General features: G+C 37.3%; 1 protein-coding gene across 7 annotated transcripts in view; it reads left to right on the forward strand.

The window, feature by feature from the left end:
• Positions 1 to 13,132, forward strand: part of LOC110447185 (protocadherin Fat 1-like) — a 150,489-nt gene extending 137,357 nt beyond the window's left edge. For 5 of the 7 annotated variants that reach the window (XM_021492711.1, XM_021492715.1, XM_021492716.1 and 2 more), the window contains 10 exons: positions 270 to 377; positions 602 to 765; positions 2,673 to 3,075; positions 3,751 to 3,900; positions 4,468 to 4,644; positions 5,025 to 5,222; positions 5,439 to 5,960; positions 6,291 to 6,401; positions 8,244 to 8,267; positions 11,074 to 13,132. In XM_021492711.1, coding sequence (XP_021348386.1) covers positions 270 to 377; positions 602 to 765; positions 2,673 to 3,075; positions 3,751 to 3,900; positions 4,468 to 4,644; positions 5,025 to 5,222; positions 5,439 to 5,960; positions 6,291 to 6,401; positions 8,244 to 8,267; positions 11,074 to 11,852 — 2,636 coding nt within the window. In that variant the 3' untranslated portion in view covers positions 11,853 to 13,132. The remainder of the gene's footprint in view (positions 1 to 269; positions 378 to 601; positions 766 to 2,672; positions 3,076 to 3,750; positions 3,901 to 4,467; positions 4,645 to 5,024; positions 5,223 to 5,438; positions 5,961 to 6,290; positions 6,402 to 8,243; positions 8,268 to 11,073) is intronic. The other 2 variants (XM_021492714.1, XM_021492717.1) reach the window with 2 other exon arrangements.
• Positions 13,133 to 17,626: the final 4,494 nt, after the last annotated feature.

Raw genomic sequence — 17,626 nt, forward strand, 5'->3', positions numbered from 1 at the left:
ATGATCAAAATCAGGTTTTTATGAATAACGGTTAGTTTAAGGGAGATAACGGACATATATGACCAGGACTTCTGTATGAAGTAGCGTACACCCTAAATTGCTACATGCTGCAATTATACTGTATCATAAATATGATATTTACCCCTATTTTGCCCCATTCATCACTCAATAACCTGTGTGGGCCCCATTTGAGTGGGGATACTGTGAAACATTTATCAATACTACTATAAACGTCTGAAGCTCAAGTAAATAACTCTTGTTGTCTGCAGGTCCTACGTGTGAGAATCCGAGGGTCGGAAGCCAGTGCCTCCCTGGTCAGCCTTGTATCACAGAGTCATCGGAGCCAGAAATCTGTACCGACTTCTCATGCTACTCCGGTAAATTGAACTTCATATAGACCTCTACATACCCGGGTTTATTTCTCATCACACACATTTTTAATTTCATCACTACTTTTTAAAATTTTCTTTAATTTCAAGAAAAGGCAATTTTTTACTGATGATAATGGTCCTGTTTCTTTTTAATCCATCACAGAATATTTTTTTAAGATTTTAATGACATTTGTGGCTTTTGTTACATTTTATCTAAAACTCTGCTTCAGGAAACAAGCCAATGACATTTATGGGCCAGAGTTACGCCAAGTGGACGTTACAGGACGCCTTCAGTATAGAGCAGCGACTGAGTCTATCCCTGAGAATCAAGACCCGACGATCCATGGCCAGCATCATGTTCGCTAAGGGCAATGTTGACTACAGTATACTAGAGGTAAAAAGAACAGGGCATTGAGTGAATAGTTTTTACAAGGTGAACAACATGAAAATAATACCAAATTTTCAGGAACATCCATAACTGTTTCAGGAAGTAATTTTACGATAAAGGTACATTTGAACAAAACAAAAACAAAAATTGATAAATGTCTATGTGTCTACAACAGAGATGGACCTGAATAGGGTTCTGACACAGAGATGGACCTGCATAGGGTTCTGACACAGGGATGGACCTGCATAGGGTTCTGACACAGGGATGGACCTGATTAGGGTTCTGACACAGAGATGCACCTAAATAGGGTTCTGACACAGAGGTGGACCTAAATAGGGTTCTGATACAGAGATGGACCTGAATATAGGGTTCTGACACAGAGATAGACCTGAATAGGTTTCTGACACAGAGATGGACCTCAATAGGGTTCTGACACAGAGATGGGCCTGAATAGGGTTCTGACACATAGATGGACCTGAATAGGGGTCTGACCCAGAGATGGACCTAAATAGGGCTCTGACACAGAGATGGACCTGGACCTGAATAGGGCTCTGACCCAGGGATGGACCTGAATAGGGTTCTGGCACAGCGATGGACCTAAATAGGGTTCTGATACAGAGATGGACCTAAATAGGGTTCCGCCACAGGGATGGACCTGAATAGGGTTCTAACACAGAGATGGACCTGAATACGGTTCTGACACAGAGATGTACCTGAATAGGGTTCTGACACTGGGATGGACCTGAATAGGGTTCGGACACAGAGATGGACCTAAATAGTGTTCTGATACAGAGATGGACCTAAATAGGGTTCCGCCACAGGGATGGACCTGAATAGGGTGCTGACACAGAGATGGACCTGAGTAGGGTTCTGGCACAGAGATGGACCTAAATAGGTTTCTGACACAGAGATGGACCTCAATAGGGTTCTGACACAGAGATTGACCTGAATAGGGTTCTGACAAAGAGATGGACCTGAATAGGGTTCGGACACAGAGATGGACCTAAATAGGGGTCTGACACAGAGATGGACCTAAATGGGGTTCTGACACAGAGATGGAACTAAATAGGGTTCTGACACAGGGATGGACCTGAATGGGGTTCTGACACAGAGATGGAACTAAATAGGGTTCTGACACAGGGACGGACCTGAATAGGGGTCTGACCCAGAGATGGACCTAAATAGGGCTCTGACACAGAGATGGACCTGAGTAGGGTTCTGGCACAGAGATGGACCTAAATAGTGTTCTGATACAGAGATGGACCTAAATAGGGGTCTGACACAGAGATGGACCTGCATAGGGTTCTGACACAGGGATGGACCTGCATAGGGTTCTGACACAGGGATGGACCTGAATAGGGTGCTGACACAGAGATGGACCTGAGTAGGGTTCTGGCACAGAGATGGACCTAAATAGGTTTCTGACACAGAGATGGACCTCAATAGGGTTCTGACACAGAGAGGGACCTGAATAGGGTTCTGACCCAGAGATGGACCTGAATAGGGTCCTGACACAGAGATGGACCTAACCAAGGTTATGACACAGAGATGGACCTGAAGAGGGTTCTGACACAGAGATGGTCCTGAATAGGGTTCTGACACAGGGATGGACCTAAATAGGGTTCTGATACAGAGATGGACCTAAATAGGGCTCTGACACAGAGATGGACCTGCATAGGGTTCTGACACAGGGATGGACCTGAATGGGGTTCTGACACAGAGATGGAACTGAATAGGGTTCTGACACAGAGATGGACCTAAATAGGGTTCTGACACAACAACACCCTGTATAATTTGTTGACTGCCACAACTGTTTAAGAATGACTATACTGAGGATTACAACCCAGCAGATCAACCTTTGGATTACAATGTGTAGCAGTAGATAATACTCGAAAGTGTTTTCCTCATTCCAGATATTTGATGGTATGGTTCAGTACCAGTTTGACTGTGGCAGTGGTCGTGGCCTTGTTCAAATTCCTGTCCACATCAACGACGGTAAGTGGCACACCATCAATCTCGAGAGACGGGGCCGCATGGCCGAAGTGTCACTGGACGGTGAGTTCTCCAACATGGACATCGCCCCAGGTGTCAACGACTACATCAACCTCAACACCAAGGACATTTATTTTGGTGCGGAAGTCGTCGCCCAGGGTTACCACCACACAGTCCAGCGTGGTTTTGAGGGATGCATGGAGGATGTGAAGCTGTGGAGTGTTCGACTTCCGTTTGAGGGTAGCAATGCCGTCGTCTCCAGCCAAGAGTTCAAACAAGTACAATTCCACTGTAAAGACAGCTCCACCGGCATCGAGGGTACAAGTAAGTCACCAGATTGGTTATACAAAATCTCAAGGTTGATGATGTTATCGGGAAGACTATTGTTGTATTTTGGTTAACTTGTTTAAATGCCTGATTTTAACTGCCATGTTTGTAACAATTCACCCTTTCCCCTCTGTAAACCATAATGGACTCATCCATACCAATGCATGGTAGGGTCTACTAAAGTTACATATGGGTGAAAGGGTTAAGTTGTGGTTATTTCCAACATGTTTAACTGACATACCCTAGTGCATTCTCACTAGGATATACATTAACCATTATTGAACTTTGACATTTCTTCGTAAGTCTTTTTAAAAATTCTGTTCACCTGGAGAATTTACATTTGTTTCCACTTCTAGATTTGAATTTGAGTTCTTTCAGTACTGCTTCTATCATAAAGCTTTAAAAACTGTCTGTGGTCACAGTTTGCCATATTGTGGCATCAATAAAACCATTCAACTCATTCACCCCTGAAGACACATTTCAACTCTTCCAATTCAATGGTTGGAATTGTCCATTATGAAATTTCAGGGATGAATGAGTTAAATAACTCCTGTGGTTCACACTAAAAAGAATGTCATGTACAGAAAGAGTTATGTTTCTGATATTGTTTATACCTGAAGCTGTCCCACTACAAATACTGGATGTAACACTCCCCACATGGCTATTTTACAGATATCTGTAGCACCTTCCCCTGTATGAACGGTGGTACGTGTCAGAACTCTGGCATAAACTCCTACATCTGTGTCTGTCCTGACCGATTCTACGGGGCCAAGTGTGAGATTGATTCAGACCCGTGTGCCAACTCGCCATGTCGTAATAATGGTAAGGTTGCAAAGCTTTTGACGGCTCCTGATGATTTATGTTATGGTTATTTCTTTCAGTTTCACAGGAATTGTGTTGTTAAAATCAGTAAAAGACAATTCAAGATAAATCCAGATTAATAAAAAAATATTTTTTAAAATTTCAGTTTTTGGACTTTTTCTGATCAACACGAAGAACTCTTACACTTATGACATCCCGTGGGTTAGCTTGTAACCCATTGGAATAGAATTTTAAAGTGTGACAAAACATAATGGGATTGCTTCAATATATCATACATAATTAAAAGAAATCTATGCTTAACAGTACCAAATTCAGCAAGAACCCAAATTTGTTCGTTTATGGTCGTGTTTATATTCACTTTACAACTGAATGTTGCATTAAATTTCTCAATGAAAATAGTTTTTTTTTTATTTCCTTATTTTGAAAAATTATTTCATAACCTAGCCTTTTGGTAGATCATGATATTTACATATTTCTCTTTTTTCGAAGATTTGTTGTCTCCCCATCCATAGACTTTCATGTGTGGTTGGTCAATATTTCCTAAGACTCCCAATTTAATTGTTGCAGCCAAGTGTCAGAATGTCAAGGACATGCCCAATGAGTTTGAGTGCTCGTGTCCCGGGGAGCTGAAGGGCAAGCTGTGTGAATATGGTCAGCACTGTATCCCAAACCCCTGTCAACATGGAGGCACGTGTGTGGAAGGTCCCAACCGGGCCATCTGTATCTGTCAGACAGGGTTTGAAGGTAAGTTCTCTCTCCTCTGGACCCTCACTCCCATGGTCTATTTCATAAGGATATGGTTTGATGCATGTTACCATAATTACACCAATTTTAGGCTATCTGTATTTGTTAAAAGGGGTCTAAGGCAAGGATCTCACCATTTCCCCTACCCCAAAGGTATCTATCTATCAGTCAGGTTGGGTTGAAGATGAGATTTCTCTTTCAATGCTTTGTCCTACCATTTGTATGTGTTGGAGATGATTTGAAGATTAATTTCTCCTTGCCACCTTCATATCCATACTCTAAACTAATCCACATCGAAGTGATATACCAAGAAAGATTTACTGTTGGAATTTCTGAAATAACTTCAAAAAAAAAGAATGATTTCCTGATTCTGTATGTAGGTCCACTATGTACAATAAGGGTGAATCCGTGCCGCAACAATCCGTGTCTCCATGGTGGCATGTGCCACAGCATCGAGGCCACCTACATCTGTAACTGTACCAGCTCCAGGAACGGTGAACACTGTCAAAACATTGTCATACCGACCATTACCTCAAATACTACAGGCATCACGCAGGAAACTCTGTTTGGTATTGTTGGTAAGTTCTTTCACCAGGAATTCTTTCATTTGGCAATCTTGATAGTTCAGTAAAATAATAATGCTGTCTGAAGATTTTTCTAAAACAGGAGGCTTGCAGCTTAAAGTTCACCATTGGACCTTTGAAATTCTCAATATTGAAACCAGATCACTCTATGAATTAAATTATATGAAAGTTAAGATGAACAAATTTTTAAAATGATGCTTTTCTCTCCAGGTGTGGCTATAGCATTGATCCTGCTAGCCTTCCTTTTCGTCATGATCCAGTGTTACCGACGTAGGAACAACCGTCGCCGTGGTCACAATAACCGTCACAACAGCGAGGAAAGAGACATGATGCTGCGAGGGACGAAAGACGATAAGAAATGCAAAGTTAGCTCCTTTGACCTACCATCCCTACACATGCAGAACATCCCACCAAGCCCGCGCCCACCTCCCGTCCCTAACAGGCCTGTGTCCTACACGCCCAGTAACCATGCCGACTCCCTGAACACTCTCAACAATTTTGACACTGTCAGGAATTACGGAAGTGCAGCCGACGACCTAGAAAACTGTAACACAAACATCCCGTACCGTGACCACTACTTCCAGACGTTTGCTCCCCCTCCTCCCAGGAGTACAGCCAGCATGGCTCCGTCTCTTCCTCCCCCACCCCCTTCCAACCCAGCCTCTGACACAGACTCCATACAGAAGTTGCCTTGGGAAAACGAATTCCCGAACATGCTGGAAAACCATGAAGGTGAGTATGAGCGACAAACAGGGGTTGATGTTATTTTATCATTTACTGTAATCTGCAATGTTTTCACAGTTGTCTTTTCAAACAAATGTGCACAGTGGTGAAATTCACTTTAACATTGTTTTAAAACTGGCTAACTACATACACGATGTTAAAACTGGCTAACTACATACACGATGTTAAAACTGGCTAACTTTATACACGATGTTACTTTTTGGCTCACATTTTGGATTTGACCTCTCATTCAAAGGCAAAAAAGGGGCAAAAATAAAATCAGAAAATATATTTCCACTTTACAGTTGCTATTGAATTTAAAAATATTTCAACTTTCAGAAAAGAAACATCCAGAGAAGTTTAGTGGAATTCCACGATATGTTCATCCTATGGGACCTGATGCAACGTCATTCAGTAGTTTACCTGTCTCAGAGTCGGAAGACGAACCAGGTACATACATAGCTCATTTAAATCTACATAATTAATTAATGGGAGATATTTCCCTAGTAACCATATTGACAGGGTTTCCCTCGGTAACTGCTTGAACAGGGATATTTTCCTCGGTAACCACTTTAACAGGGATATTTTCCTCGGTAACCGCTTTAATTCCTGCTGGTTTGGTTTTTAATAAGGAAGGATATTTCATTTTTCCATTCTTGAAAGTTTAAACATATTTAACATTCTATTTTTCATGTAGTAACTATGTTTCTGTATAAACCACCCAGTATATATTTACTGGTAGTAAACCCTTTACATTTGAGTAGTTAGGTTATGGTGACGGTGGTATGATGTTAATTACACTCATTTCGTTTTGTCTAGTTGGACACGCGTTTCGACTATTGCTGAATGAATATTTGACAGAATTACACACTTTATAACTCTCTTTATCATTCTTGCATAACCATTTCAAACAAATATAATTTCAACATTTTAAAAGGTTCTCTGCTGAAGACTAGTAAAATTGTATGTACATTGTATGTGAAGTTTAATAACTACCAACATTTAGACGATCAAATTTTCATTTTCAAGATAATTTTCTAGCCATTGTACAAAGAGAAACAAATTCTATCTAAATGTCTGTGGAGTTTTCCTGCAGTAAAATCATGCAAGTTTAGTTTGTGAAGTTTTGTTGAGTATTCATCGATCGCCAAAAAGCGAGTCCGCTAGACAAATGAAAGGTAACTTAGTGTGTTCAGTGTAGTGAGAACAGTACTAGTGAGTAGGATACTGTATACTGCTAGTCTGGAAATAAAAAAATAAAAATATATTTCAATGATACTTATCACCAAATATATGGTCCAAGTTCATATTTCTGCCCATTATCATATCATCTTCACAATAAACAAAAATATATACAAATCTGTCTTAAAAAATCAAGGACATGCAACTCGACAAGTAAGTTAGAGCAGATATTTTTTGTGAGTTTGTTTAAAGAAAGTTTTACATTAGAATGGAGAAAAACTTGCGCATAATGTGTTGATTTCAGATGAAGCAAAGTGATATTTTTTCAATTATTTTTTCTGTGTGTGTGTGTTGTGCATATGACACTTGCTTTGAGTGCTGCGCTGCGGAAGTGGTCAAGAGATTTCTTCAGAAACCTTCTTCGTGTGTGCTTTAAAACTGAATTTGACTCATCAAGATCAAAATATTACGACATATTTTGTCATACAAGCTTCATCATAATCTCCATCTTCATCATTTTATCATAATAGTCAAAACTACATATTCATTTTCATTGCAAAATCTCCTGTTAGGCTTGTAGGATGACACTTTAATCAGACTTTGAACGGCTCAGAAAAACAAAATTTTAAAGTATGCTTAGGTTTCATATACTTCTTTCCACTTTTTATCTGTCTTTAAAACAATCTTATTTATATTTACAAAACAGCATTTTTTACTCAAAAACTATCTGAATTTCATCAAAGAGTTATGCTTTGAATTTCTGAGTAAATTTCTGAACCGAAAATTACTGAAGCATTAATTGTGCTATACTACAAACAGCAAACATGTTTGTTTCGAAATAGAATGTTGTCTTTCTTCATTTTGCTTTCATTATTTGGAATGGTTTAGGTGGAATATAATCCAGGATGTCTGCATGGGACATTGTGGCATCAGTGTTGTTCACGACCCACAAATCGTGGGTATAAAATACATCCCAGTTCATAGGGAATATCACTCATTACCGTATTTGTTGTAATACTGTAAATATGGTGCGGTTCATTCATTATCGTAAAATCATGCTGCTCATTACCTGTGCCCAGGTTTGCTAATCATGACTCTCTTTTTGCACAGCAGCTAGGAGGAAGAAGAACAAAGGTAGACATTATATCTGCTACAACGTCAGTCAGTTAAACCGCATGGCCATCATTATTATCATTATAATTGATGTATTCCTTATACATATATTAATTAGATGTATCTTCCATTATCATTATAATCAGATTACCATTAATTACCTTCTAAGTTTAATTAATTCTGTCTATTGGCCTCCACTAGAAAGCAGTTAAGGCTCATTGAATTGCTTAGCCAGTTGCCTTTCAAGAAATTTTACATAGAGCAACATTTTTATCAGGCATAATCTATACCTGCTTAGTTTTATATACCTTCAGTATTTTTGCATACTTTTATCATTTTCAATTGCCCCAAAATACGAATTCCTATAGAACTTGATCCTCACTTAACTTATACACATAACATTATAATCTGCTAAATTAATTTTTGCAACAATGCTTGAAAATATCAACAATACCACACATTGAGTAATTCTCTGGAGTTCTTTGGAAATTGTTTTTTAGAAATGGCGAATACATATTAAATATAAATAAAATATTACATTTTTACATATTCAGGTGCAAGCTACTGTAATTTGAAGATTTTTTGCTAAAAAAAAAAGATTCCGCATCATTCCTTGGGAAGAAAAAAAAAATGACCAAAGAACTAGGGATGAATTTGGTGTGGCCAAGCTTTTAACTGACTATGATTATCGTAAATAACATTAACATTTCACTTATTTGCGAAATAACACCCTAACATTTTGTAAATATTTTTTTCAATAAATTGAAAGATTCCCCTCCCCGCACAATTACAACGAATTTTCTTAAACCAAAACTGCTTTCTAGTCGTCATTTAGGCTGGTCACCTATTGTTGAATATGAAATTAGTTGTCATTTTTTAATTTCTTTAGTGATTTATTTTTTCATTTTCTCTTCTTTTTTTTCAAATGTGATTGTAGCATGATTGTTTCATAACTTCTGTATGATTTTATGCAAGATTTTATTTTAATCTTGGAATGTTTATCTACAAGTTCAGGTTGCAGTCTCCTATTTTATTGAAAATTCAATATACCGTAAATCACCTATTTTATTGAAAATTCAATATACCGTAAATCACCTATTTTAAGAGATGTCAATTGATGTTTTTATATTTAGCTGATATTTCCAAAATTCCAATGGACTGGAGTGAGATTATTTTAGTTAAATGATTTTCTTCAAGTAACAGCAGTGTATATATGTATTGTGTGGTGATTTACGGTATAAATGCTATGGGCCTCCCAAAGGTCATGACCTCGCACACCAGGCCAAGGAATATAATGTGTGTCATAAAAGTCCTGCATTACCCAGGCATTTCAAATGAAAAAAATGTATCTTTCTAGTTTTCAGTGTCGAAGTTAATATGATCTTGCCCAAAATTGGAAAAGTAATATTTAAGGTAGCATACAGCCTTATAAATTTGAGAAATGGATTTGGTAAGAATTCACTGGTCAAGAAATTTGTTTTCTTGTAACTTTACGGAATACTACTGGAATTGCCCCCCTGATTACGGCCTGGTGTGTGTAGGTCTTGCCTTGCCCAGCTTTACTTGGACTGTGGCTATATGTACAATGGTGCCTAGCAAAGCATGGCTCTGCTCATATCCTATCATCATGGTTTTTATACTCAAGGACAGACACAGGTCCTTCGAAATATTAATTTTGAAACTTACAGACCCTTCAACTGTAACTTGGGGGACTGCATTGTTGAAGGGCAACACCAAAAATACTTGTTATCTCATTCACCCCTGAAATTTCATAATGAACTATTCCAACCTTTGAATTAGAAGAGTTCAAATGTGTCTTCTGGGATTAATTAGTTAAGACAATATAAAAAAAATATGAAATACTAATTGAATCTTCAAATCTGCGGCACTGCAATATTGATGGGCAACTCCAAAATAAACCTCAGTATGAATGGCAATAAAAACTGACGTAGAAGTTATGTTCTGACAACATTGACATGTGTATTCAGAATTTGCCAATCAGTCTTGCAGTATCTCGGCTAAGGAGAAGATGTCTATAGGAAATGGTTTCAAAAACTATAAAAACAAGTTTCAGTGGGCTGATGATCTTTCTGTTGAGAAATAAAGACCATGATGGACCTATTTCTTTGTTTGGTTTTTACAGGTTTCCCTATTTCCATTTTACGATTTGTTACATGTTGATTGGTTTCAGTTCCTTTTGTTTTAACTGGTTGTCGTTGTGACAGAACTTTTTGTTTCAGTAAGTAGTGATGTACTCTTTAGAATGTTGTGGCCAGGTGGGGTTTGGTGACCTTACACTATGTATTGTACATGTTATGCCTGTATGGTATGCATCAAATGACCTTGACAAAACGTGGTGCTGGGAACAAAAATTCATGATTATTTGGTGCATCTTTGTTATGAGAAATCCACGTGATAGTTGATTGTGTTTCTAGTGTAATTCGTTTTAAGATTGGAGTTTCTTTTTCATATCTCAGCAACTTTCTTAAACATCGTTGTAAGATAATTTTAGAAGCAAGTCTATTTTGATTAAATTCATGCAAGGTTATCTTTGGCACAGAGTTTTATTGATATAGAAGATATGATTGTAAGATTTCCAAATGCATAAAAGATCATTTGCCTGATGGGTAAGGTTCAAGTGTCAACTGCTTCGTGCTTGTCGCTCTGTGGGTTATATATATTTATCACCAAATACCACACATTACCTTGGTAACGGGAGCATACGACACCAAAGTATGATATAAGCTTCACACGTTTACTGGGTGTAAGCGGGAAATGGTTCAAAATTCTCAATAAAATCATAATATGTGTTTATGTTCTTTTCCAGATTATCACTGGGATGCCTCAGACTGGGCCCCGCGACCATCCCTTCCAAACATTAGCGAGGTACCAATGAAGGAGGTCCCCGACTCGCCCCGATCTAGTCCCCACAGCAACGACAGTAACACCCATGTGTCCAGCTTCATCCAGCCTCCACCCTGCATGACTGAGAGTGGAGGCATGTACACTGATCCCGAACTCCTAGAATCGGAGTATGTCGGAGATTCTGAGTACGCTGAGAACGAATATGACACTGATGATCACGGATATCCAAGTCCCCCTGACTACCACCAAATCTTAGGGCTGCCTCCCTTCCCTGAGATTGACGAACAGAATGGTGGACAGGAGGATCCTTACCATCTTCCTCAACATAACCTACACATGCATCCCGACCAATATCTCCCAAACCATAGTTTCAGCCAGTCACGCGAACAGGTTGGGGAGATGATGCAGGACCCACCCACGTACCCCGAGGTGGAAATCAGTGACGCGAGTGACAATGCTGACAATGAAAGTGTGGTACAGTACGGCTTCCCATCCAGTAGTGTAGGGAGACGACCGCGAGTGGCTCAGGAAAGCGAGTATAACCCAGACTTTGGCCAGTCGGCTGCATCTATGATTGACAACATGAGCGTGTCGGTGGGCGGTTACACGTCCACCAATGCCTCGTGTTCAGACATTTCCGGTCTGTGTGAGATTGAGGACAGTGAAGTCAATCTCAGTGAGGAGGACAGTGCTGACGAATTGACGCCGTTAAATAATGAACAGTTACATACAGTGGTGTAACCCTGTCTGTGTTTTGTAGTGAACAAAGGATTTAAATAAAGGGGAACAGAAACTACAACTACCCCCACTGTGTCCGTCAGCTTGACGTTATAGAATGTGTGAGTGTGCGCGGGAGAAACTGCCTTTCTACATCAGGGAATATTGCCCCCCTCTCCAAGCCGTCACAAGGGGCCGTCATACATACATTTCTGCAGCCTCTTTGATAACAGGTGCTTTACAATAAACTTTCACCTACAGCTTTTTTTCACTATCATCAGATGTTTAGGTTGTTCATCTTGACTGCATTTGCGAGTAAGATTGTGTTTCCATGACAACGGCCTCCAGCCAATCAATGGTGATGACGTTAGGATATTTGAGCCGGAGCGGACACCATATTGATTATATGATCACTTCTTCGTAAACGTGCCATCATCACAGATTTTGTTTGTATTTAACGAGGATTAATCATGAAATACTTTGTTTAATGTCTTAATTATATAAAAAGATTTTCCTCAGTTCACAGAACGACCATTGATATAGGTGGTGCTATTAGATTTGTTGTATTCCTTGATAATTGTAATGATTTTAAGAATGATTTCAGTTCTGTACTGAGTGTATACAAGTTGTCTACACTTAGTTCCGATTTAGCATTTTACATATATATATATATATATATATATATATATCCATGACCAGATACACAATGTTCATTTCTTGTCACACAAAAATTCAGTAGTGGTTCGGCTAATTATAAATCTTTGCTGCAATAGTTGTGTTGAATCTCGGCATAGTTCTGCCCACGTTTCCCTGCAGTGTTAGCGGTTGTGTGTCACATTTATGTTAACATACGTTTAATTACAATGATCAATTGATATTGTTTCATACATAATTACCTCCCCTGATTTGTTTTGCTTGATTATGTAATGATTTGATACTAAAATGCCTGAAACGGAAGGTTTGTTTCAATAATATAAGCACAATAGCAGCAATGATCCATTTGCCTCCATGATTCACTTGGTATAAATAAAAGAAAAAATATCCGCAGAGCAAAATCGTAAGCTCAGATATCCAGCATGAAATATATATTTGTATTTACATTGTATGTTCAACACATGAGAAAGAAATTATATCAAACGGCACATAAATGACATTAGTTTGAACATGTTCATGTCATCAAGGATTTCTAGTCTGACCTCAGACTGAAGATTTCAATTGTTTAAATTGGGTTATTCCGTCTTTTCGTATTGCAGAGTTATCTGCTCTTGATAGCAGGTATTGATAGCATACGTCATTTGTTTGTGAGAGTAATGTCATCATTTTTGAGAAAACAACGTAATTTTCTGACACAAATTAATGGTAACAATCAATACCTGCTCACAAGAGTAGATAACTCTGCAATATGAAAAGACGGAATTGTGTCATCATCTTAAATGATTTTTGAGTTTCTAAAAGTTATTTTTTAAGAATAGAAGAGCTTGATTACTCATTTTGTGGTTATCCTATTTTAAAGCTCTGCTGGCATACATACAGCACCAAATTGTTCACTTCAGACTATCAACTAGGCATGCTATTGCAGATGAATCAAATTAAGATTGTGCTAAGATTGCCAACTCAGGCTAGAATGGTGAAATTGGGCTAAGTGTTGAATTAAAGAGAGTGAGAGAAAGAGAGTGTGAGGGAGAGAAAATGAGAGAAAGAAAAGTAGCTAGATAATCTGTGATGGGAGATTGGGGAGTCTTAAAGACGTTTAGTAATTGTGTGACATTTAATTGAACAAGATAATTTATTTTGCTATACTTACTGGTTGTGATTATACTGAAAGTCTATGTTTTTTTTTGTAAATGTACGTGTTAAAATAGTGTCTGCTATGTATGTTAATTCCCATTATTGTAGATTTTGTAATATATGTCAATCCATGTTTTAAAAATATTGTATAGTTTTATACAAAAAAAATCATTTTAACATATAATATATAGTAGCTGATATTAGCTGCTTTGTGTATATGCTTGACATTTATATGTTTTCAAATTTCATGACATTTCATCGGTGTCATGTAAATGCTTGCATTGACAAATGTGTTTTCAAATTTAGTGACATTTTATCGGTGTCATGACCTTCATTTGACCTCATTTAATGCTAAACAGGTAATCATTACCTGTTTTGTTCTCATTTTGATTGTTTTGCACCGATTTGTTGTAATCAAAATGATTTTGCTGCCAAAGTTTGTACATGTATGTGATAGAACGTAGTGATGAATTGTTGGTCGTCCAGGTACAGTTGGAGTATGACAAGATAAGTGTTTTAGTAAAAGTGAAAATAATGATCTAAACTAAAATTCAACTTGATGCATCATGAAATCTTTTAGTCAAGACCATCAGGTGTAAAAGCACAGCAGAAATTTATTTCAATCTGAACAGGCCTACTAGATATTTTATCATCACTTAAGGATATTTGCTGTTTGACTTGTATGTATCTGTTGTAAAGTATTTTTTCAGGAAAAAGGGAGACAACTCCGAAAATCAAGAGTAAAATGTGTAAGGTAGCGTATAGCCTTAAATGATAATTACAGTTTTATTGATCAGAAAAGTTTGAAGACAAGAAAGAAGTCATCGGCGACATTAAGGTTCATAGGGGATTGTGATGCTTAAACCTGTAGTGTAAACCTTGTTGATTTTGTGGTTCTAGTTTTAAGCAACTTTAAGTATTTGTAATAGGCTGTTAGGAGTTGTCTGGTATCGTGTGTTTGAGTATGTGTAGTTTGTGAGAGTTATCCCCCCCTATATATTACTATATATGCTAGTTAGACTGTCTGTAACATCGTTAATTTGAAACACATAGCTTTTTACTGGAGTATGTATTGGTGTGTGTATATGAGGGTGAGCTTCAAGCTTTGAATTGGATTATCAGTGTGTTCACAAGAGAGTAAATTGGTGACTTGCATAGTGTAAATGCTATGGTCAGTGCTCGAAAAGTTGCCTTTTTTAGCAAAAATGTTTTTGAAAAATAAGGTTAGTAACATTATTTTATTAACAAATGTGCTATTTCATCTCAGTTAAAAATAGTTTTGTTAATGGTACTTAGACCTAAAGTTCTCCTAAAAAGTATAATCTGGTGTACTGAAACATCAATATGTATAAGGTTAACTCATTCACCCCTGAAGACACATTTTTTGAACTCTTCCAGTTCAAAGGTAGGAATAGTTCATAATGAAATTAAAGGGGTGAATGTGTTAATAGATTAGTAAATGAATTGTTTTTACAAATGTGCTATTTTATTTATTTACTATTGTTTTATTTGGATCTATAACACGGTTCTCCCAAATTTATAAATCTGTGAAACATGTTAAGTGTAATCACAACATTATCTGGAAACCAGACCACCGTCTAAATGTGTTGGGTTGTTAATACTGATTTTTTTTTACGCCGTGAGTAGATTATTATTTTGACAAGATCTCGCCTTGTAAAATGTCTACTCTGCGGTTTCAGCGAATAAACTTTTTTTCTTTGCCTTTATCAGATTGATGAAAGTACATCAACAACACATCATAATTCTGTGATTTTTTTTTACAATGGACATAAATTACTGTAAAATTTAAAATCAAAAGAGAAAATTTAAAACCAATGACATAATTTCATGAATCATCAATCGTATTGTAATTTTTAGTTTCAAAATAATCATGCACCATTTTATATTGTATTTTGTTCATAACCATCCACCTGTTTTTGTAATTTGTTGATATAGGGCAATTAATAAGTCAATAGCGGTAGTAACAGGCTTAACTTACGTTATACAGCCAGGGTCCACTGTAGTCAATGATGCGTGGGGTTCTTTACAGAATGTTGAAATTTCAATTGGAATAAAAATACAAAGATAAATTCATTAATACTGCCAAGGATAACTATTGTTGGTATATTTTGGAGAAGAAATCTGAACATATGAAACGGAAATCTGTATCCTTGAATGATATAGGTGTCAAGTAAAGATGTAGAGAATACCATGTCAGTTTCCTAGGAAATCAACATTTCTGTGGGTCCATTTATAAATGGTTGTGGAAAGTTGTGTGTGGTGTGAATGATAAAAAGAATGGGAGGGTTGTTTTATGTTACATCGATTCATACAAAGCCTCCATCATCTCGTATTTTAAAAGCTTGTTTCATGGTAAATAACCATTAAAATAACAATAAAAAAAATACCTTGAAAAAAAATGAATAAAACTTATGAAAATATAATTTTAATTGTGAGTTGTTGTTCTTTACATATTGTCGTGAGTAATGATAAAATTACTTGTGAGGTGGCAATCGCAACCATGGTCAATTTCCGTAAACGAACAAATTCTTGTTCAGGGAAAGTGCATGAGGACAGTTCCCCAATGGTGAGACAAAGCCTCATGTGACATATCATTACTGCATTTTGTTGATCATTGTGTGTTCTTAAACAATTCACATTTTGAACTTCTCCACAAAAACTACTTCAATAAAAAAGAAAAAGGAGCTTTCATTAGACAACATGAAATTGTGAATCATATAGGTTCACACTCCTAGGAACTGAGGGATTTGTCTAAAACAAATTATACCCCTTGGCTGCTACAAATGCATTGACTTGACAACTTTTTAGGGAAGAGTTATTAAAAAAAAAATCTCTTTCCTGATCAAACATAAATATGCTTTTAGAACCTAAAAGTCAAATTTGATCTTCATGTAAAACCTTGCCTATTGCAATAACTATATATATATACAGATTTATTGATTAGAACACGCATCATAGAAGCATCCAAATTCAAGGATTAAATACGGAGATACTGCACATTTGACACCCATGACCTTGAATATCTGTGGAGGTCGTTCATTTGAACCACCCTAGGTCTATTGAGAAGAAGTTGTTAAGATATCTTTTTAACACATTTGACCAAAGTGACCTTGAATAGCCCTTCACCCTAGCATGCTATTGTCCATATATCACCTTATGGCTATTGCTTATTCAGAAATTTACCTCTCAACTTGAATATAGGTAAAAGTAAATTCATTTGAACAAACTAGACAGCCCTTTAAGTTCAATCCATGTTACTAGCTAAATATCATCATTCTAAGCTCTTAATGTTTCTGTAATAGATATGACCCCTATGACCTTGAATATTTGTGAATTTCATTCATCTGTATCAACTTATATCCTTTTATACCAACATGCTACTGGCCAAATATCATCAACCTAGGCCACTTTGTGTTTCAGTAGAGGTCGTTCAATTTTTAGCTCACCTGGCACAAAGTGCCAAGTGAGCTTATGCCGTGGCCCGGCGTCAATATTTTAATGTAAACGACTTCTTCTTTATAACCGAAAGGCCTAGGGTGATGATGTTTGGCCAGAAGCAAACTGGGAGGAAGGGCTACAAAGTTTGTTAAAATTAATGACCTTCACCCATTTTCAAGGTCACAGGGGTCAAATATGTTAAAAACTTTAAACATTTTCTTCTTGATAACCAAACTGTCCAAGGAGATGATATTTGGCCAGTAGCATGCTGAGATGAAGGGCTACAAAGTTTGTTCAAATGAATGACCTTCACCCATATTCAAGGCCACAGGGGTCAAATATGTTAAAAACTTTAAAAAAACTTCTCAATAACCAAAATGCCCAGGGTGAAGTTATTTGGCCAGTAGCATGCTGAGATGAAAGGCTACAAAGTTTGTTCAAATGAATGACCTTCACCCATTTTCAAGGTCACAGGGGTCAAATATGTTAAAAACTTTAAACATCTTCTTCTTGATAACCAAACTGTCCAAGGAGATGATATTTGGCCAGTA

This window comes from Mizuhopecten yessoensis, unplaced genomic scaffold, assembly GCF_002113885.1.
Source record: "Mizuhopecten yessoensis strain PY_sf001 unplaced genomic scaffold, ASM211388v2 scaffold3229, whole genome shotgun sequence".
Taxonomy (NCBI): domain Eukaryota; kingdom Metazoa; phylum Mollusca; class Bivalvia; order Pectinida; family Pectinidae; genus Mizuhopecten; species Mizuhopecten yessoensis.